General features: G+C 39.4%; 1 protein-coding gene across 8 annotated transcripts in view; it reads right to left on the reverse strand.

The window, feature by feature from the left end:
* NCKAP5 (NCK associated protein 5) overlaps positions 1-23,258 on the reverse strand; it is a 967,526-nt gene that overhangs the window by 290,406 nt on the left and 653,862 nt on the right. For all 8 annotated transcript variants that reach the window (XM_088794122.1, XM_088794125.1, XM_088794123.1 and 5 more), the window contains one exon: positions 15,114-15,201. In XM_088794122.1, the coding sequence (XP_088650248.1) occupies positions 15,114-15,201 (88 nt within the window). The remainder of the gene's footprint in view (positions 1-15,113; positions 15,202-23,258) is intronic.

Consider the following 23,258-nt stretch of genomic DNA (forward strand, 5'->3'; position numbering starts at 1 on the left):
GATTTAAAACAATTAGAAATGTACATATGTATGTGTGTGTGTGTGTATGTATATACATATATATATATATATATATAGCCAAAAAATGTATATACATTTAAGAAAGGAAAACAAACTGCATTAAAATTGTAATATTCAATATGTACCGATAATAAAAGATGAATACAAGTCATGTTTGACTTCTGGAATTACAAGAGGTGCTCAAAGTGGTAACCGTCAGCATATTTTTAATGCAGTTTTTTCCTTTCTTAAAATATGTATACTTTTTTTGTTACCCTCTGTATATATATACATATACATACATATAGATGTATGCATACCAAAAGTGATATAAATGTGCATCAAAAACTTGAGTAATCATTTTTCTTCGTGCAAAATCTCTGTGCATTTGAAGAATAATGAAGTGGGCAAATTGTGATTCTTGAGACAAAAGTTTCTCCCCAAGATCTTCCAACTTACTCCAACAAATAGTCTCCTAGATCCCACTGAGGGTCATCTTAGTGCTATGCAACTTTCTGCTGCCACAGGAGGACGGGGACATAAAAGTAACAACTACTAAACTGGTTTTCCATTCTAGGTCGGCACTCATGGGCAGTGCAGCCTTGGTAAAGGCCCTTGGCTGTCGGTTACATTGTTTCTTCATGTGCAAAATGAGGTAACTTTCCCCTTTCTGAGCTTCTAAGACTTGCTCACTCTCCTGTTCATCTCCACATAGTAACTGACCAACACATGTCACATGACAAATCTTTCCTTAGGAAATCATGACTAATAGAGCCTGGCCACCTTGTGCACAGTGACATGACAATAAGCAGCTGGTAAACATGGCCTATGCTCTCGGCTACCTTAATAAATAATGAGATTATTTTACCCCCTCCAAGCATCGCTGGTCTCCAGGACAGCACATAATCATTTCATAGACTCTTCCCGTCACTAAAAACACTAGCCCTGAAGCACTCTGGCTGTGACTTGCTTGCAGTAGGGATTCAGCCCAGTTTTCACCGTCTTTCAGCGCAGCTGGCTTTGTGTGCCCAGAAACTATTGGAGACACTGGTAAAAAGAGTCGGAAGCAATTATAGTTCAGGCCACTCTGGAAACTCAGCTCCAGTGAAAGGCTTTGAAATTGCTGGGCTGAGGAAAGTTCGAGGAGTTCATCGTTGAGGATCAGCAGTGGGGCCTGGCTGCCCATGTCCTCTCTGCCTAGTTTGTACTGTCTTCACAGGGTCTGACTTTCATCATGTCAAGGACAAAGCTTTAGCTAGAAAATAGTCCTCTAGCTCAGTTAACAGGCAACACTAATTGGGATCAATTTAGAATCTTGTCTTGTTTCCTTTGTGTCAGTGGTTCCCTCCTATTTATGCAGCTGAAATGATTTTCCGTTTCCAGCAAGGCCTTCTTCCTACCAGCAGGATTTTCCTTCACACTTCTGTTTCCTCACACATTTCTACCAGTCCTCACACCGTCCAGCCTGGGGTCTCTGAACTGGGCTTCCCTATGCTCCAGTCATCTTCCTGAACGACTCACTGACCTACCTGTCCCATGTCCTCAAATTCTCCCAACAGCCTTGGCCTGCCTTCTGACCCCCCACTGCTTCTTCAGCAATGAGCTCACTACCAACCCATGGACTGAATATGGCTGGGAGTGAGGTCCGCAGGTCCTGAGAGGTGAAGTAAACTTACAAACATTGCACAGCTTGTGAGAGGCTCAGTCAGGGTCTAAACCCAGACTGTTGACCTCTAAAAGCATTAAGTATACCCATAATCCCCTGATTTCTCTCACCATAGTACCCATAATCCTTTGCTGTACTTTAGTGGAAGGTTCAAAATCTTCTGCGGTCTCTTATCCACGTATCCACAGAACAAAAGGACCTTTCCATTTATGTGACTTTTACTGTCTTTCAAGGACTAACTCAATTCCCACCTTCCCCAGAAGCTCAATGTGTCTCTTAACAAATGTAGCAGGTTGGCTACCACCAAGGAAATGCTGGTGGTAGGTTGATGAAAACAAGACCCTGGCTGCAGGAAGCTTTAGTGGAATGAGAAAGGAAAAAAATACAGCTGGATCTAATGCCTTGTGCTGTTGTAGTGTTTTTGTTTGATTGTTGTTTTTTTTTAAGATTCTTGTAGAGGTTCTTAAACAAAGCTACCCATTAGAATTGACCCGTGGAGATTTTAAAAATTCTCATGGCCAGGACACGCCCCAGACTAATTTAGTTGGAATCCCTGGGGTGGAAAACCAGGACATCACTAATTTTTAAAACTCTCCAAATGATTCCACGGCACAGCCAGATTTGAGAAGCACTGGTGTAGAATGGAATTAATGCCACCCCTGCAAAACTGTGGGACTTGGAATCAAAAGACCAAGTCCACTGCAACCTGACACGGCGATGCTCACAAAGTCAGCTGCTTCCGTGCAACTCAGTTTCTTCACCTGTAAAATGAAGCTGGACTTTCTGCCCTTACTATTTTGAAAGGTTAATGTGAGGATCAAATGAGATGACGTGAAAGTATAAATTGAAAACACATATTAATTATTAATGTGACAATTTTCACTACCAATTCTCCAACAGTGATTCTCCAATGTTCAGGAGAAAAAAGGAAATAAAAGTACATAGAGAAGAAAAAATACAATAATAGAAAGATTGGAAAAAATTAAATATAGTGGTTCAAGAGAAAGGCAGCCTAATTCTTATCTTAAGGATATATTTACAACTTGTTATTTAAATGAAATAAAAAAAGATTATAAGAGAACATTTGCAATGGAATTGTTTTTAGATTCTCACTTATTATTACTACAGTAGAAGCTTACTAATTCATACTAAGTTATAGGTGTGGCCCTAATGGGGGGAAATTAATTTACTGTGCTAATTTATAATTTACTGTAGAAACAAAATTTACTGGGGGTGGGATGGTAAACCTACCGAACAGAACACATTTGGAAAAACATATATATTTGATCTGTTTACAAAACAATGGACTCATCATGAATGATGATTGATCTTGTGGTGTTCATTTAAAAAGACGAGGGTAGAATATAAGCCATTATAAGACCCAAATTCAATGTGCTTGCTTTGGAAGTGCCTTTGAACTTGTCAGTTTGATGTGTGGTGCACTCCACAGAGGCCATGCAGTAAATGACACGGGGATATCATATCAGGCTGTCAACAGTTACTATGATCATACCTGCCTGAGGTCTAGGTCCTGAGAGAGTGAGGGCAGGAGAACAAAGGGGAGTGGTGGTTTTTCTTTCCTTTTGTATGCATATGGAACTTGGTGAAACACAGACGTGGTGGTTATAATTTGTAAGTTGCATACACTTCTCTATTCCAATGCTACTTTCTTTCACATTTTACCCTGGTACCCTTGTCCAAGGTAAAGTCTCATCCAGACTTACTTAATCAACAGAGAATTATAAGTTCCAAATTAACTTTAGGAAAATTGTTTACTTGTTTTCTTTCCCTCCAAATCCTACATCCTAAATTCCAGTTTTCTGAGATGAGTTAATAGAGCAAAGCCCTCAGATTTAACTGATTCACACTAAACGCAAATGACTTTCACTGAAGTACATCAAACCCTAACTTTGTGAATAGGTTCTTGGAAACTGTGACTTTAAGTGAAATAACTTATAACAAAACCAATTTTACCATAGGGTCATTGATATAAACAAGAGTTCATTTCCTATGGCATATTGCTAGGCACAAAAACATCCCCAAACTTTTAAATAAAAACACAAACTTCCAATATTAAACATTAAGATACATGTGAGCTCTGTATACATTTAAGAAAGATTCATAAAAACAAAGAAGATAATTCTTTTCCAATCCACTTATTCCAGTTAAGAGTCAAAGGTGGCTGGAGCCTCCCTCAGCAGCTCGGGGTGCCAGGCGGGACTCCACATGGAACAGGACACCCTTCCATCATGGGGCCACTCACCCACACCCACACCCACTCAGGCTGGGACAATGGGGACACACCAATTCACCTGATGTGCACATCTTTGGGATGTCTGCGGAAGCTGGAGAACCCAGAGGAAACCCACCCAGACAATGGTCCAGGGCAGGAATGAATTTTTCTTTTTCTCATCAATGTTAGAACAAAATGACTTTGAATGAAATGTTCTTCAAGGACCTGCTATATTTATCTTCTTGAGTCTTCATTTGCTTTACTGGATAAAACTTCAGAGAAATATCAAAATGAGAAAATATTGGTAGATACGGTCTGAGGACAACAAGATTGTGTAATGGGAGAAGAGTCCACCACCCAGTCCTGTCTGGGAACCTGACCCTGGGTTTAGCACATTTCTCAGGGTTTTATCATTTTCTCCAGTTCTGAACTTTTAGATTTTTAACAGCTCCCATGGTGGTAGCTGCTAAGCCAGGCAAGAGTGGGACAGGGTAAGAGGGAGAATTTGACTGTGTGGAGAGAAAGAACAGATGAGTAGATAGACAGGGCTAGATGTGTAATGATAGTATGTAATAGCTGCCGTTCATTGAATACTGCACATGTGCTATGCATGTTATTATATACTGTCTCCAATTGGTAGGTGAAATCACATCTTGGGGAGCACTCCGAAGACAGCAGCCTGTCTGTTTAGCCGTATTATACCCAACGTGGAGAAAAATGATACTTGACTAAGTTGCCCAAAATGACCAAACGCATTGAGGTTGAAAAATGGGATCTTCTTCCAAGTCTGTCTGAGCCCAAAACTTTTTCTTACTTACATTCTTCATTTATTCTCCAAGCACGACCTCTTCCACATGTGGTCTCTAGAAAGTCAGGGGCTGCTGACAGTTCCTGGCATTGTTTTTAATGGTCTACAAATTTCCTTTCCTCAAGTTGCTTCTCCCCATTATTAATCTAAATTTACTCTTACACAGTTAAAAAAAAATTACTTAGCACTGTTTGCATCAGTATTTGAATGAGTGGCCAACAGATAGACATAGGGTAGTGAGAAGGTTTGTTCAGTGAACTCCTTCACTATCTGCACCCTTTAAGAGCCTGAGGAGTTTACAAAGCTTAGTGCATGGGGGGCAAATCCTCCATCTTTGGACACTGGCACAGCTGGAATAGCCCTTACATGATCTAAGATTGGATAACCTTTCCTTCTAGGCAATAGCAAAAGTATTAGTGGGAGGGAAAATAATCCCTGAATTTTCACTGATCTACATGCCCCTGCACCCTTTAGACAAACTTCCTTAGAAGTCTTCTGCACCCCTTCTTATACCTTTGAGCTAGCTAGAAAAGATCTTCGTAATCATGGTGTTGAGTGACTCACAGTCTTAATGACCTATTAGAATCACCTGTGGACATTTTTAAATGTATCAAGGCCCAGGGTCAACTGCTGGAAATTCTGCAAAAATATTCTGGGTCTGGGCTCAGGTAAGTTGAGAACTTGCTCACAGTCATTCAGTTGGGTACTGGAGAAGATTTTTTTTTCGGGGGGGGGGGGGTCGGGGGCAGATGGCCACTTTTACCGAGTGGAATCTGCTGTATCGGTCTTAGGTGCAAGGTTCTAAGTCTGTAAGGGCTCTGGTTCTGCCTCCTCAGAGATGTCTGTGAGGCCAATTAACACCTGAATCCTTCCATGGCTTAAATGCAGCTAGCAGACCCCCCAGCCAGGCCATTTTTGTCTCACCTCACACCTGGTGATTACTCTTCATTGCAATGCTGAGCTTGATGTGCAGACAAAATCAATAAGGATAATATAGCTGAAAGGTTACTGTATAGGAGAGATCTCAGGAATGAAAGTGTATTTTTTCCCACCAGGCACTTTCTACTTTCTTAACTATTTCCTAATTCCAAAATTGTACATGTTCCCCACAGACTATTTTATCTCCATTTTATAAAACGTAGATAAACTAAGTCCTAAAAAAATAAGAAAATTATAGTTGTGTAGCCTCAGGTGAGTTAAGAAAATAGGATCAAAGTTCAAGGATTGATATCATCGTGATTTTGCTCTGTTCAAATTCATTTGTTTCCTAAAAGGAAGAAATAAGTGATATGACCGGTTAATGATCTGACATGCCCCAAGTATTTGCTCAAGCCACATACTTATTACAGGGCAACATCCTTTGGATTCTATCCACAGAATGTCCTGGCCCGAGGCACTATCTGGGTATTCCAGAAGAAAGGCTGGCCCTCTGGGGAGATGCGCTAAGGAAAGTGGTTCGTGTTCACTGACCAAAACCAGCTCACCTGTAGGAAGAGAAGGTGCTTGTCATGCGGACTCTGGTCCCGCTCCCCACATAAAAACGCAGGGCATGGTGAGGCCAAAAAGGAACACCCACGGAGCCATAGATGGGGGAGTCATACCACTATATTCTTGCTGGTGGCTGGGTTGGAGACACAGGAAGCAGGAGCCACACTATCCACAACTTGCTGTCCACTTCTCTGCCAACCAACCTCACTTGCTAACTGTAATCCACTGTGGCTACGCTAGCAGCAAACGGGGGCTAGCAATAATAAGATGGTGGCTGAGCTAGTAAGAGCAGATTGCAGTTAGCAAGTGGGGTTCGTTGGTTGGCAGAGAAGCGGATGGCAGGTTGTGGATTGTGTGGCTCCTGCTTCCTGTGTCTCCAACCCAGCCACCAGCGAGAATATAGTGGTATGACTCCCCTATCTATGGCTCCATGGGTGTTCCTTTTTGGCCTCACCACGTCCTGTGTTCTTATGTGGGGAGCAGGACCAGAGACCCCACATTGACACCCTGTATGACATCCTCTATTCCTTTTAAAGTATTTAATATGAAATTGGAATTACACAGGTGACTCTTCCCTTTAGTCAGGTGTGGTAACAAGCAGGTGCTCCTAAATGAGACTGTTTTGGAAACTTTTGGAATTCTAGAAAGCTATTTCTGTAGGGTGTAAAGTCAAATTCATTTTATAGAATAATTTCAAAGAGAAGACAAATATTTTGAGTAGGACAATGTTTTTGCTGTACTGAATCTCATCATACACTTTGGCTTTGAAAAATCCTGCCTTTATCTAAACTTATATGAACAGAGGATGTTGCTTTAAACAAAACAAAGAAGCACAAAAAGAGGAAGGAAGAAAACTGCTTCCTCAAGGAATAGTTTCAGCCCTTTAAAACTTAACACACAATAAAAATACTCCCTTTATTACCATTACCCAGCTCAGCAGCTATTCAAAGTTCACAGCAATTCAAAGAAAAGGCCAAATTTCTTAAAGCACAATCAAAGGCACTTGAGTGTTCCTGAGATTACAAGCCACAGACATAAATAAAAGCACTCAATAAAACCTTTCATATCCTATTGTGTATTATAATTTTACAAACACCTGTGCAAAGACGGAGCCACTTTCTCAACAGGATTTTAGATCATTTTCCCCAACTGGTATGCATTCATTGAATGTACTGACTACTGATCCGTGTATTTACATTTGTTTACCTTATTTTATTTAGGTGAAAAAAGAAAAATGAAACACTCTTCTGAATAACTTGTATAAATCACAGTCAAGTTCTCTAAAGACTTCCAAAGAGTTCAGTTCTCTTGGCTAGTTAACCACCAGGGCACTTACTGAAACAAGTGATGCACCTGAAAGAATCGTAGCGACAGAACAGATGCAGATTCACTTCTGCACTGGACTGAGTACTGGGCTCTGAACTCCAACTCCATTTTCTTCTTTGCAAAAGGAGGGAACATTGATGGTGGGATACAATGGATGGGTATCAAAGTCCCTCCCTGGCTGCCTACGTATCTATGGATCCGAGGAATCAAGATGACCCATCAAACTTGGAAATGACAAAACAAAACAGGTCATTCCAAAGCAAAAGCTCTCAGGCGGTTCCCAGACAGCTGAAGCTGTTATGATTCCCTCTGGTTATTCTGATACTCCATCAGGAAATACCGTCAGGAAGCTTGCAGCTCCTGAAAACCACAAACACCTGAGTTTTGCCTTGCTTTTACACCTGTTCATGGAAACAAACAAACAAACAAAAAAACACTATTGTTATAAGTTTGGGAAATTCACACTATAAATATACTAGGAGTATTGCTATTTAAAAGAGCTTTCTTTGTAATTGATTGTTTAATATAATTTCTCCACCCTAACTTTTCTTTCTAGTGCACTTATAATCTTGAATTTGCTTAAAGTACACTTAAGTCGTTACAGGGAAAGAAGGAAGTGACGTTTAAAGTAAAAAATTTCCTACCCGTGATAAGAATTATCATTTGTGAAGTAAGTAACATCTCTGCCAGTCAGTCCTTGGGTTTCAGTGAGGAAGGTCCCAGGTTATGTCACATGCTTTCCATGTATGTAAAAGGAACTGGATATATATTTGATGATTGACAGATTTTGGGATAGCTAGAAAGGCCTCCTGTCCCCAAACATAAGCTGCTTAATGACATCTGAGAATATTTTCACTGGAAATGATGGAGCTGTGCTCAGAAAACACACAGCCAGGGCTTGCAATGAAGATAAGACAGAGGACAAAGGTGGAGAGAGGAAAACTTGGACCCCATTGCAATATTGCTCAGCACTACACCTATCTCTCTCTGCTCACTCCTGGGACAGTGACTCACTGCAGCTGTTGACAAAGCTTCTGCACTCAGTTTTCAGGGCAAACTATTCAGCCAGCTAAAGGGCTGCAAAGGAGCTCAAGTGATCTAATGTTGGTAATGTATAACTTTGGGCAAGCAGTTTCACCCCTCTGTGCCTCAGTTTCCTCTTCTGTACAGTGAGGAGAAGAGTGGTACCTATTTCACAAGGTTCTCATGAAAAGTCAATGAGCTCACACTCGTGGAATGACTGGACTATGACCGGTACACACAAGTGCTCAGCAAGTGTCACCTAGCAGCAGGTCACAGTGGTACAGGCAGGTGTACTCTGTGCTGTGCCGCGTGTAGACCAGGCCTCGCAGGACTGCAGAGAAGTGTCAAAATCCCCACGTTCTATGAGCAAGAAGAAACCATCTGTCTGTTCTGAGGGTTGCCCTTTGTTTCACACGTGTTAGCTAGTCCATGCATAAAACAAATAAGTGTTATTTACAGACGAAGAAACTGCCTATAAAAATCTGAACTTTTGTCTTCATTTGAATGTGGCCATCTGTCCACACTGGTGTGCATTTCTGGCTCATCTGAATCCATTGCAGCTGGGCTGCCTTTCAGCCAGACAGGTTCTCCAGGTTGCCTCAGTCTCCGTCACTACCTACTGTCCTTTGGGGTAAAACCAGGTGCGGGTTGCTATTGTGTGCTTGTCTAAAGCAAGATTCTTGTCTTTTAATTAAAAAAAATAAAAAGCCTCTCTCAGTACCTATTTTCTTATCAAAAGTAGAAAAATAGAATGCAAACCCCTAGAGGACACTTTTTTTTTTTTTTTTAATACCTGGCCCCCTTTAACCATGTATATTATTTGGCAACTGTAGGTATGTGTGTTTGTGATCCCTCATCTAGTCCCAAACCTCGTCTTTTTACAAATATGAAAAACAAGAGAGGTTAAGAGACGGAGGGTACAAGTCTTGCTAGAGGCAGGGGCTGTACCCACACGCAGGGTTTTTCTCCCCTTGTGAGTGTTTCTACTTGTCCATCCAGTTTTTTCTTTCTAAGTTAATTAGCTAATGTAGGTTCACTTCATGTTCCAGAGAGAAAAGCAGAAATGAGAGGAAGTATTTCAGTTACAACAAAAGAGCGCAGAGGGCAGCTCTGGATGCAAGATGTCTGTAGGGGGGTAAGCCATCCTTCGCGTTAGCATTATCGGTATCTTAGGCAGCCTAGATTTAAACAGGGAGCTTGAAGGAATGATGCCCCTCTCCAACCAGTTACATTAAGCATTTCTTTTGTGCTTAATTGCCCCCTTCCATGTCTAATTATGATTTGCTTTCTCTTGTTTCCTAACTTACTTGACTAAACGAAATGGTGACCTGGGTGACAAAAATATGTAATATGTAGCATGTAAGAAACTCCAAAACACCTAGAAAGAATAAATTGGAGAAAGAAAAAAAGCAGAAGGGAAACTGAAGATGCTTCTACTTATTCAGTCTCCTCTATAGACAATCTTTTGAGATCTTTTCTTTTCCCCTAATGAAGGAAGATTGTTCTTGGTGTGAGATATGTCACTTTCCCTACATATAATAATTCTCTTACTCATGTTCTTGTCTTTCCCACAGGAAAAATGACAGGCACAAACACTATTTAGCTTATTAATTTATCTAGTCTTACTTTCACTTAATTTTTGTATTTGAGACATGGCTTTGTGAGCTAGGGAGTTTGTGCCCACTCCCCACCCCACAATCAAATTATCCTACAGACAACTGCTCAGTTGGATTCCATGTGTCTTTTAGGAAAGTCTGTGCCTTACTTCTAGTTCTACCACTTAGCATCTGCCAGCATCGAAACAGGCCTCTCTGACATGCATCTTTAAAAATGAGGATGATAATATCTATTTTAGAGGCTGTCAGAAAAAACAAATGATGTCCATTTTGTGTAAGAACTTTGTAAACTGTAAAGCACCAAACATATGTGTCCTGATAGTCAGACATCGTATAAAATTAAAATACTGGGGATATAAGATGTTCCGAGAAAGGCAGGCTGTGGGACTCCCAAGGAAGCTCATGACTCTTGAGTCCATTTCAAGAGCCTTAAAGAAAAGGAAAATGGATTATTAAAACTAAGGCTGAGGCAGGAGGCAGTCTCCAGGGAGAACAGTGTTAGGTTTAGTGGCCTCTTCCTTTGCATTCCTCAGAACCCCATGAAAGCTGCTATTTTGCCTCCTATCACATCATTGCTTATAGTTGATTACTTGCCTTTTCTCCCCATGGCCCAGCATCCTATAAGATGAGATTTCCAGGAAAAAGACTCTATTAGGCAGGCATCTTTGTATTTCCAGCACTTAGCTTGGGGTCTCCCAGGTACTGCCAGCCTGCTCAGTGAAGGTGTTACTTAGTGTGATGGACAGAATAATGTCCCCACCCCATATCGACATCCCGATCCTTGAAACCTGGGAATATGTTACTTTACATGGCGAAGGAACTCTACAGATGTGAATAAACTAAGGATCTTGAGATGGGGAGATTTTCCGGGATTATCTGGATGGGCCCAGTGTAATCACAAGGTCCTGATAAGAGGAAGAGAGAGGGTCAAACTCAGAAAAAGGAGGTATGACAATGGAATCAGAGTTTGGAATGATGCACTTTGAAGATGGAGAAAAGGGCTACAAGCCAAGGAATGCTAGAATCTGGAAACAACAAGGAAATGATTCTGCTCTGAAGCCTACAAAAGAATGCAGCCCTGACAGCACCGTGATGTTAGACTTTTGATCTCCATAACTATAAGAAAATAAATTCGTGTGGTTTTAAGCCATTAAGTTTGGTATAGCAACAATAGGAAACTAATACACTTATGTAAAAAAGTAAACGAATAACTGTCATTTGAATGAATGAATGAGCAAATAAATGAATGGATGAATGAAGGTAGAGAGCTTTAGATAGAAAGTGGAAAGGCTTAGGTTCAGGTCCCAACTTAGATAATAATCATTGGGTAATTTGGGCCCTCTCATTTAATCTCTCCAGAATTCCTCTGCATAAAGAGCTGGAGCCATGCAGTCAGACAGACTAAGATTCGAATCCCTTCTAGGCTACTTCCAGGCTGTGCATCCTTGGGCAAGAACTCACCTCTCTGAGCCTATGTCCACATCTGTAAGATGGGAATAATGACAGTACCTCCTGTACACAATTGTGGGGACTGAATGAGCTGCAATCGAGTCACATTCAACGGGACTCTGAACTAGGTGAATTTGAAATCGTGGTCACATAAAAATGTTATTTATGTCATTTCCTATGGAAACCTTGAAATCATGTTACTTCATCAAATTAAAAAAAGAGTCAAGAACGACACAATGGCAAGGCAGATAAACTGTAAACTACTGACCGCCACACAGTAAGTCTGCTTCAGCTGCTAAACAGAAACACCCACCATCCTTTGAGAGAAGCCATGTTGAATTATGCACGTTATAAATTATACCAGTAACAAATTATGAGAGGTCTTTAGGAACACACCTCTTGAACAAACTACGACTACCCTTTAATGCATGCAAAGCAATTAGCATGCGCCTGGAACAAAGAAAGCGATTATTCTGCTATTATCATATTAGCTCAATGATAAAAGCCTCAGAACAAATGCTTCCACAGTGGAAAATGAAACAAACTCCAGCTTTCCCATGGGTCTCAGCTTTACATGGGCCTCTGGCTCCCGTCAGACAAATCTTGCTGTTGGAAAATCTGAGTCGGGTGTGCAAATAACACCCCACATTATGAAGCAATAAATCTCCCAGCTCTTAACTGAAACACAAAATTTGGCTTCAGGAAGGTGTTAACTATGTGCTCTACTCTAATCACCACGTATATCTTGGATAACCTATTTTGCTCCGATTATTCATATTTAGAATACCAGAATTTGTGAGATGGCAGAGACTTCCATGGGCCTTCTCTTTTCCTTATTTCCATTCTCGTTTCTTGAATCCCCAGAGAGCAGGGTTGTGCTTAGTACATACCACAAGCACAGTAAATATCTGTGGAATCTGTAAAGGACAGAATGGGTCATGTAACCCAGGTTTGTCTCCTTTATTTTCCAGACAATGAGCCTGAGGCCATTAGAGCAATGACTGAAAAATCCCTTCTGTGTAGTATTAATTCAAGTGAATGACTGCCTTCTCCTTAGAGGAGAGAGCTGATTCCCCAAATCTAATAGGCTGGGTTATGAGAGGAAATAGTTTTAAAACACATTTTTTAAAGTGTATCTTTCTCTTTTTTTTTTTTTAAGTAGCTTCCGGTTTCATAAAATGAAATCTGATGATGATGTTAAGTGTCTACACCACAGATTTAGCTTATAAATGGTGGAGATATTAGAAAAAAATGATAAAAAAAGAAAGAAGAAGAGGAACCTGGATGAGCCTCAAGGAGACTAGAAGAAGCACAAGAGCAATGTTAAATTATTTAGTTCTAACCGAAGCCTGGTGGGACCTGTGAGGGGGAGCGAACGACTTATGTTTCAGATTCATATGATGCTTTTAGGCAACACAGAATCACCTGATGCAAACTCAAGCCCCCTTTCCTTTTACTTACACCTCAATTTTCTACCAAAGCAGGTGTAATACCTAGGAAAGACTCAGGGCTAGGAGGACTTAAATCCCTGTGCTAACTTTAGGTGACTGCACATCAGGAAAAGCAGAACATACATTCCTTATGTAAAGACCACTCCCTCAAGAAGAATCTAAACTCTTTTACAGAAATGGATTTTAGTGATTTTTCTACTGTCTTTATGGTGCTAACTTTAATCTCCTCTGAGGCAGCTTAAGTCAACTCTTTTCATTGTATTCACTGGAGATGGAGAAGAGCTGTCACGTGGTCCTAAAGTAGTCCTGTATACAAGGTCAAGATCTAACAATTAAGTTCACGAACTCATCCTAGAAAAAGTGCTACATACCTATTGCTGAATATCACTATGGTCACCTTCAAAGGACTCCTCTTGGGAAGATATGCACTGACACCAGTGCCTAGTCCACCCTTCAAAGCAATTTTGGAACTCTTTTTCTGGAATGGCCATCAGAGCTGTCATCGTATTACCCATGATGTCCTGAATGTCATCAAAATGTCTCCCTTTCAATATTTCCTTTATCTTTAGGTAAAGAAAGAAGTCATTGGGGTCCAGATCAGGTGAGTAGGGAGGGTGTTCCAATACAGTTATTTGTTTACTGGAGAAAGCCTCCCTCACAGACAGTGCCGTGTGAGCTGATACATTGTCGTGATGCAAAAGCCATGAATTATTGGTGAGAAGTTCAGGTTGTCTAACTTTTTCTTGCAGCCTTTTCAGCATTTCCAAATAGTAAACTTGGTTAATTGTTTGTCCATTGGTACAAATTCATAATGAATGATCTTTCTGATATCAAAAAAAGGCTAGGTACATTGATGCAACAAGTTCACGAACTTAATTGTCACAACTTGTATGTTTCAAGAGTCAACTACTGAGGACATAGACTTCCTAAGGCTAACTCTTCCTAGGTGTCTTAATTTTGTATAATACTGTGACTTTTATGATCAGTTTCTTCCTGATCTTTTTCCTAACAAGTTGGATTACAGAACCCTGAACCCAAAAATTGAGACAAGCTCAATTTATCTTCACCAGCCAGGTTCCTATGCTTGCCTCCTGAAACCCACTCTCTTCTCAGCCAGCAAACATCAAGGGTGGCCCAGTGATTATCTCAAATTTCTGTCCCTTTCCTTCACTTCCTTAGCTTTAGCTCTCTGTGCAGAGTTGTGCAATGGATATTGGGTCTATATTTGTGATTTTAAGTGATTTTTCAATAAAAGTCCTCAATTTATCTACATAGAGTGTCTGTGTTCTTTCTGCTGTATTTCTTCCCACCTGCCAGAGCCTCCTCATCTGTGTGGTCAACTTGGGTCACATTCAAATTAGATGTCCTGCTTCCTAGCCTGGCCACTTTGCTAGTGTTCAAGAGTCATGGGATAAGGGCTATCGCTATTGGGCGATGACAACTTGTTACTGCATTGACCAGTCACTCTCTTGAGACTCACTTTGCCTGAGGTGCACAAGGCCAGGCCCACAAGCACAGCAGGAACTCATCCAGCTCCTCATGCAAGGTCAGTCTCACAGTCAAACTTTTTCTTATACCAGGCCTTATTCTGCTACCTTGAGCTTCTCATTCTCCACTAGCCTGCCAAGCAAAGTCACACCACTACACCTTATCTAGGCACCTTAAATGTCACACCTCGGGGAAGTATGCCTTAACTCCCCAGACAGGACGAGTCAACCCCTTCTTTGTGTTCCCAGAGAATGTCGTAGATACCTCTCTTATAGCCCTGGCCATAGAGTACTGAGGTATATTTATAAGTCTCTCTTTGTCACTGAAACTTATTTTTTACATCTCCCTACAACCAACTCTATAGTCTGTTTCATGGGAGTTCAAGAAATGAATGAGTTAAATAAACTTGTACATGATTCCTCAAACAGAGGTAATTATACGACTTTGAACACTGGGGTATGGAGCATACGTGTTTATTTATCTCTGGGTTAGGAAGGTCAGAGCTAGAGAAATATGAGAAAAACAAGCCGACTGGTCCGAATCGACGGTAAGAAACACGGTGTACCTGATAGACCATTATATTAACAGCTTCTTCTTTTTTCTGCTCTGGAGGTCCTTGACTCTGCAATAGATTTCGTACTGTTTCTTCCATCCTGAAAAACAAAAAAATAAATTCTTTAAAGAAGGTTTCCTATTAACATGAGTCTGCTCCAGTTAGTAAAAATCATTCTTCAATGTATATTTCTTAAGCTTAAAGCTGAAAATCTATTTTCTCTTCCCTTGCCTTTATCCCCTGTATCAATAATCTGTCATAAAGTCTTTTACAATCATTCTTCAGAACGTTTTTGGGTTTTCTCTTACTCTTTACCACCTAGGTCCCTATCTTTGGATTTCTGTACCTGTACTCATGAAAATATTTCCCAATATCCCTCTTCACTTTCAGTTGCTCCCTTTTAATTTGACACAATGTCACCACATTAATCTTCCTGAAATACCACTTTGATTTTTTAAAATCAATTTTCAAAGTTGACAAACACCACATGAATGCATTTTCACCATTAATATTGTTATATCTTTCCATGGTGGTCTTTCTATGTCAGTGCCAAAGATCTACTTTATTTTTTCAACTACTTTCTAGTATTTCATGGTGTTACTGCACCATAAATTATTTAACCATTCCCCTACTGACAGGATTTAAATTACTTCAAAATTTCTGCTATTTTGAACAATAAGTATCTTTACACATACATTTTAATACACATTTATGAGTATTTTTATAGTTATATAATGTATATATTGTATATTACAACCCTATTTTTGTTTTAAATACCTACCTCTGATGCCCACCCCAACCGCCACATTAGTAAAGAGTGAAACAAACACACCCATTTCCATTTTCAGACATTGTCTCATGCTATTACTACTTCATGGAATGCGAACACCCTTTTATCTTCTTAAATCCCACCCATCTTTCAAAACCCATCTCAAGCTTCACTTCCTAAGAGACTTCTTCAGTGGTTCCCCATGTCTTTGAATTCTTATTGCCCTATACTTTAAATCATTCATTCAATCACTTAGAAACTCCTCACTTTAAATACTCAAATATTTCATAGAGGCTTGCCTTGTCTTCTGAAGTAAATCACCATATTTGGTATACAACCATGACATATATTTCTTATGTGTCTCCTTCAATTATGCATAAGGTAGGTATCCAGCAGATATTATTATATGAATCCCTTGTGAATTTATTTTTCAAAAGTATTAAGTACTTATCTGTGCCAGGCACCCATTATGAGTATTCAAAATGTGTAATGACTGTGTCCTTGAGGTCCATGCATGAGGATTCATGGACCAGATCTCTGAGAGCAGGAGACCTGCGCTGAATTCACTGAACACAGTACTCTCTTGTCCAGAGCCTAAGTTGGTTGTCTCTTACAGTCCTTCCCTAAAGCATGTATTTTGGTGACTCAGTATGTGCTAGTTTGAGAGAGAAAGCAGGCTGATCCAGCTTCTTTCTCTGACCTGGAACAGCAAATTAAGGGCTGTAGGAGGCCCATGAATTCCCTGAAGTAGCAAGACCATTACAGTAACCGAGGTAGTGTAGTTCAAAATGCCAACCTGTCTAATACAACATATAACTACTTGGCAGCACGATGAGGAACTGGTTTGCACAAGAGCTGGTCCGGTCCAAACCTGCATCATAATTGGGGAAATGCTGCCTTCACAGGGGATAACAGCAGGAACCATTCAGGATTTCAAGATGGTGGACACTGACTGTGAGTGCTCAGAGAATGATGTGTGACCACACAGTTATATAAACTACCTCTTTGTGCGTCTGGCCAAGAAAGCAAAATCTGTTTCCCATATTTTCACACATCATATCAGTGATAGTAACTAAAAATTAAATAGTACTTCTAACTTGTTAAAGAACTCTTTCATCTATTCATCATTATAATGCACTTTAAAAATATCATTATATCTACACGGTAGATGAGAAAGCTGAGGCAACAAAAAGGTTACTTACATGATCAAGGTTAGTTGGATAAGGAGTCATGATTAAGCCATTTTTACTGATTATAAAAACAGTAGCCTCTTTCCACTAGGCCTATTTCCATGTAGAGAAATGATTTTAAATGAAGAAGAGTCTTAACTCCTAATTGGGAATTATCTTGGTGAACACTTATTGGATGCTGAGCCCAAGAATTCAACAATAATTGTTTCTGAGCTGAGGAGAGCTTAACATCTAGAGGAAGAGACAAACTAAGTTTAGGTGAAAAAAACAGGTGTGAAGAAGGCATGAGTTCTGAAGTAAAAACGGATCAGAGCCAATTTCTAATACTCTATGTCATTGTGTATAAACAGAAACAATCTCTTGAATGGTACTGGATTTTCCATGATGTGTGCTGAATCTGTGATAAACAAGAAAAGTAATGATAAACAGTGATGACGTTCCCAACATCACTCAGCTCTGTACGACAGATCAGGAGCTCACCTCTGGTTTTCGAAGTATTAACCTACTTTCTTTCCACCTTAGCACAGAGGCTAGAGTTCTCGCTTATTTCAAAACTTATTTCATTTATTTACAAACATTTGTCATAAATGTGGCCCAACAGTTAGGACTCAGTCCAAATTAAAATCTTGTTTTTTTTAAAAAAAGTAAATTAAAATACAATTCTGTCTCCATGCATATCTTGCTGAATTATCTGGTCTGTATAATTAACAGCTCTATGCACAAATTGCTGGATCAAAAAGAAAGAAAAAAAAAAATCCATTCACCTTTCCCCCATGTTTCTTGGCTTTGTATTAAAAAAAAAGAAAGAAAGAAAGAAAGAAAGGAAATGAAAAGAGGGGGTGGACAGGAAGTTGTTAAAATGATTTCAAGCAGCTCAGACTTGCAGTGATACTGTGAACATGTTTCTGGCATGACTTTATGATTAATTAAAACGAATTACATTCCCAAGCTACAGCTTGGAACAGAGTTGCAGGGACCGATCCCAACCTTCGTAAAAAATTAAGCTGTCTCATCTTTTCATAACCTTTATGAATCCGGTCACAGAGGAAATATTTTGAACCTGATGAGAATATACCATTATTTATTCCCTGATGACATCTTTTTTTTTTTAAATTCTCATTTAGCAAACTTCTCTATTTACTTTCCAGACAATCAAAGATTGTGAAGCATCATCCATTATCGTTTGAATGCCCAATGACATTTTACTTTGTTTTATTATTTTGATAGCTGAAGTATATGATTTGTATTACCAGTATGCACACAGAATAATTCTACAATTTGTTTCCCAAATGTGACTAAAAATAAGCCAATTCTTTTCTCCATGTCAGGTGTGGGTAGAGGGCTTTTCTTTTTAAGTTGTTGATTGGTGCAATTTATCCTTAAATCCTGACCTTAATCAATGTCTTCTAGTTCTTTTTCTTTTTTTTTCCCTTTTGTATGACCTGAGTCTAAATCCTTTCTTCTCCTAAATACTCATCAAGTAGCTGTTATAACTAAAAATACATAGGCCAAAATTATACTTAGTGAAATATAGGAAGGACTAATGTGTATTAAGTGAATTATTTAAAAAAAACATTCAGACCTATACAATTCAGAAAAAAATAAACCAAATTCATATGCAAATGGTTTACTTCAGGTAACATAGATATACCTGTAGCTATTTTATTTTATTAAAAATAGATTCCATGTTTTAAGGTACATATCATTTAGTTAATAAATTTCTACTATAGTATTTCCTCTGGGAGAAACAACAACAAAAAAACCCAAACATAAAAACATAATTTTTGCATGAAAATGGCACTAACTTAAATAAAATGAGGCATTAAGTAAGGACACAGAAAAAAATTAAAAACCGTACAAGAGCAGAATTAGTAAAGCTTTGCACTGAAATTCTCTCCCTGTGATGGGTCCACCTTTGTCATGCAGCCCCTTTTAAAGTACAGATCACTGAGGTACTTGCCATTGGATGTCCATCCAATGTCTCATGGAGCGGGTCTCCCTAGACACCAAAGGAAAATCCTTCTCGAAGCGAATGTTAAAAGACACCGGTTTTCTGAATCCTTTCAAGGCAGGGAATCACCTAATCAATCAGTGCCCAATAGTAGCAAATATCTTTACAATTGCAGAATATGATTTAGGCCCTAAAGACATTGACTTATTCAGTAACGAAAGTGCTGTTAGAAAACATGATCCGCAGCTACCTTAAGAGCTGTTGTTCTAACCGAATGTAAAAGAATGTGGACTTTTCCACGTCCTTTCCTTCCTCCATAAACCTAGCCCTCTATTTTGCCTGACGACTATTTTGTCTATTTTTCCTCTAGGAAATCATCAGAACATATGACTGAAGTGTTCTTTGACTCCATCTGTGATCAGATATTCAGTATAGCATAACTTCATTTTTGACAGAAATAGAACAAAATAAACACAAAACAAGAAGCCACCTTCACCAACTCAAACTGGTAACTGATGGGCTCTTACAGCTGAAAACTGAACCAAGTCATAGTTTTTTATAAATTGTTATTATTATTATTAAAGTTTATTGGGGTGACAGTGGTTAGTAAAGTTACATAGATTTCAAGTGTACAATTCTGTAATACATCATCTATATATCAGATCGTGTGCATCTGTGACAAAACAGATGGACCTTGAGATTATTATGCTAAGTGAAACAAGTCAGACAGAAAAAGTCGAGAACCATATGATGTCACTGATATGTGGGATATAAAACTGAAAACAACAAAGGAACAAGACAAACAAATGAAGAAAAAAAACTCATAGACACAGACAGTAGCTTAGTGCAGGGGCGTCCAAACTTTTTTCAACGTTTTTCACCAAGGGCCATATGCGGTAAAATACACAAACAGCCGGGCCACTCACTCGAGGTGAAGTATGTATTGCCTCACCTGGTTTATTTAAGTAAACTAAATATATTTTTGGAATTTGATGCGGGCCAATTAACAATGGATCATGGGCTGCAGTTGGCCTGCGGGCCGCAGTTTGGACACCCCTGGTTTAGTGGTTACCAGCGGGTAAGGGGGGAGGAGGGTGGTAGGCAGGGATAAATGAGTCATAGTTTTAAGAAATATTTTAACACGCTATTTGTTGATTAATCACATACATTCATAATAAAATTAACAAAGAAATTGCTCAATGTTCACACACACTTGTTTATGTGAGAGACTGTGAGACCATAACACATCTACTTCTGATAAAAGTGCATGTCATATTCTCTTTTATTCACTTGTACTGCGATGTTTGTTAAGAGCTGCTGCTGTGACTTGGGCATTGTTTTTCCTTGTGTTTGACTGTATTTGACTCCCGATCTTACTTTGAGAAAGTGTGTCGATTTAAGTAAGGGTACCACCTGAGTGAGCTTCATTATAAAGACAGGAAGAAAAGGACTGGGGTTAAAATAGAAAGAAGGTAGAGGGGACTAAGTAACGGTAGCACCTGTCCTTCACCTTGAGCATCCTCCCTATGAAATCATGGCATGACATGACCCCAGTACTCATCCTCGAGGATCAAAGGCCATAATGAGGATGAATATACTTTCTGTATCTGCTGGGAAAAAGGGCAATAGTTACAATAAAGTACTAGCTCTCTTTCATTTTATGTAGACCATTTACCTCTTGGATAAAATGTTTAGCGTTTCAGTAGAAGAGAAGTGGACTGCTTGTCTGCTATATATGGTTCCTAGGCATGTGCAGATCTGGTTGGGTGGGTCACGGTTTTTGCAGAGCAAGGAGACTTCAGTGTGGTGTCGTCTTATATCTGATCAGAAGTCCCTTGTCCCCAGGTTTGTTGCTGGTCCAAAGGCTCTATGTCTGACAGTCCTGAGGCTATTCCCAGTGTGTTCATTCTACTCGGTTGGAGCTTGGTGGTATGTATAGCACTCTGACCTTCATCTTAGCCTCTACTGGTGCAGTGCCCTGAATCTTGGGTGCCACTTCCAGCAAGCATGCTGATCTGGCAGTCTGGCTCCAGATACTCCTGTAAGGGTGCCCTTGCGGTGTCACAACAAGTCCCCAAAGAGGCCAACTGACTCTCCAGTCAGCTTCTAAACCACACAGGACCTGAGGGCAGCCTGGAAAGATAACACACCCAGGGCCTCCTTTATGCACGAGCACAGTGGACCAGCAAATGGACATGGCCATGCACCATTTGATGTGCAGGCATACAGAGGCTTGGTCCTTTTCTAGAATCTTAAATGAGAAGCAGAGATACATAAACACCACGTGTGTTCCACGTAATCCCACATCTAAGCTGTTAGTTATCTTCCTTCTGTTTCTCTTTATCTGTCCTTCTTCTGGCTGTCACCAGCATTAGAAAAGGTGTGCTTTCTCATTTCTTATCAATATATCTGGCTCCTTTCTAACTCCGATCTCTTGGCTAAGTCCATTTATGTCATTTATAATGGTGAATTGAAGTATTTTTCCTACACACTGGGAAAGCACTATGATCTGGGCATTAGACTTGTTTGGCCTTTTATATGTTAAAGGAGGGAGAATCAAGGAAACTGAGTAATCTTTAAGAGAATAGTGTATTCACAAGGCCTTGTCTTATTATTTACTCCTTTTTTTGGAGAAGTTGAATATTTATTCCTTCATTCTCTTTCAATTCCTAGGGAAAACTAACTAAAAGCTCTAGTATTCACAATGACAAAATAGAAAATTATATAGAATATATATATATATATATATATATATATACACACACACACACACACACACACACACACACATATAAATACAAATACATATATATATGTATTTGTATTTATATTTATATTTACATATTACTTTGTTATAACCACTCTATGGCAAGCATTGTCTGATTTAACCCTTACAAGCCCACAGAGTTAATACTACTATATGCATTTTAGTTTTATTTGTTTACATGTGTCTTCATTCATTTATTAATTAATTAAAAATGAAGAAATTGAGGTTCCATGAGAATAAGGAACTCATTCAAGGTCATACTCCTTGTAATGGTAGAGTTTATACTGGAATCAATATATGATTCCAAAACTTGAAATCTTTCTCTACTGTGCCACATCAGCATTCAAGCACACATTTAAACCATGCTAGTATTTGGCTGTGTATCAATATTGCTATCATGTGTCGATATCTCCATCAACGGGTTCTTATTACTTGCAAATGCTATACTTGAAATAATCTTTTCTCCCAATTAGATTAAATTTCTTCTAAACCCAAGTTAACACACAGTGATACATCTTGACATCTGCTATTTTAGTATAGCTTTTATTATAACCTAGAGCTCAAATAAATACGTGTGGAAGCATTTAATACTAACTAGCTATTCATAGAAAAATATGCCCTGTGCTTATGACACTCTTCATTCCACCCAAATGCCACAGAAAACACTAGTCAAGACTTGACCTCTTCTTTTCCTAAGGAAGAAGCCTATCCTTTGTGTTTTCTTAACACTTAAGCTCTTTTCCATCATAGTACCATGTATCTTATTAACGATCTCTAATTTTCTCGAGGTCAGTGACTCTGCTGATATTGTTGTTTATTTTAACTCTAGCAACTAAGCTTAGCTACTGTTACTGGGTAGGTAGTCAATAAATTATTTTTGAGCGAGTGAATGAATCTAATAGTTCTTTTTTTCACTCATTCATTCCCTGGCTCCTTACATAGATCTTACTGGTTAGAGAGAAGCAGTTACAAGTGAGAGGTGCCAGCAAGACTGGAGAGGCTAAGTCTTAAGCTGTGACACATGGGGGCTAAGATGCAGGGCTCCCAGTCATTACTAAAACAAACCAAATATCTTCCAGAAATCTTGACCTTTTTGTTACATCGAATATACAAGGTGTGATCAAATAATACAGTGAATGTTTAAATACAAAACATGTAATATAGTAAAAGACACATTGGCATTAATATCCCTCAAAATACTCACCCTCACTTCAGACACACTTATCGCATTGTCCTTGCCACTTTCTGAAGCAGTTCTGGAAGTCCTCTTTCGTGTCTTTTGTTGTGCTATTGTGGGTGCCTCAATATCCTGAATCATTTTGACTTTGGGGAAGAACCGGAAGTCACATGGTGCCAGATCTGGTGAATGAGGTGGATGCAGACACACTGTAATGTTTTTATATGACATAAATTGTTGTATCGGAAGTGATGTGTGTGACACAGAGCGTTGACATGACGGAGGACGAAGTAAAGACACTCA

Source organism: Rhinolophus sinicus, chromosome 17, assembly GCF_057876585.1.
Source record: "Rhinolophus sinicus isolate RSI-liver-muscle chromosome 17, RSI-T2T, whole genome shotgun sequence".
NCBI lineage: Eukaryota > Metazoa > Chordata > Mammalia > Chiroptera > Rhinolophidae > Rhinolophus > Rhinolophus sinicus.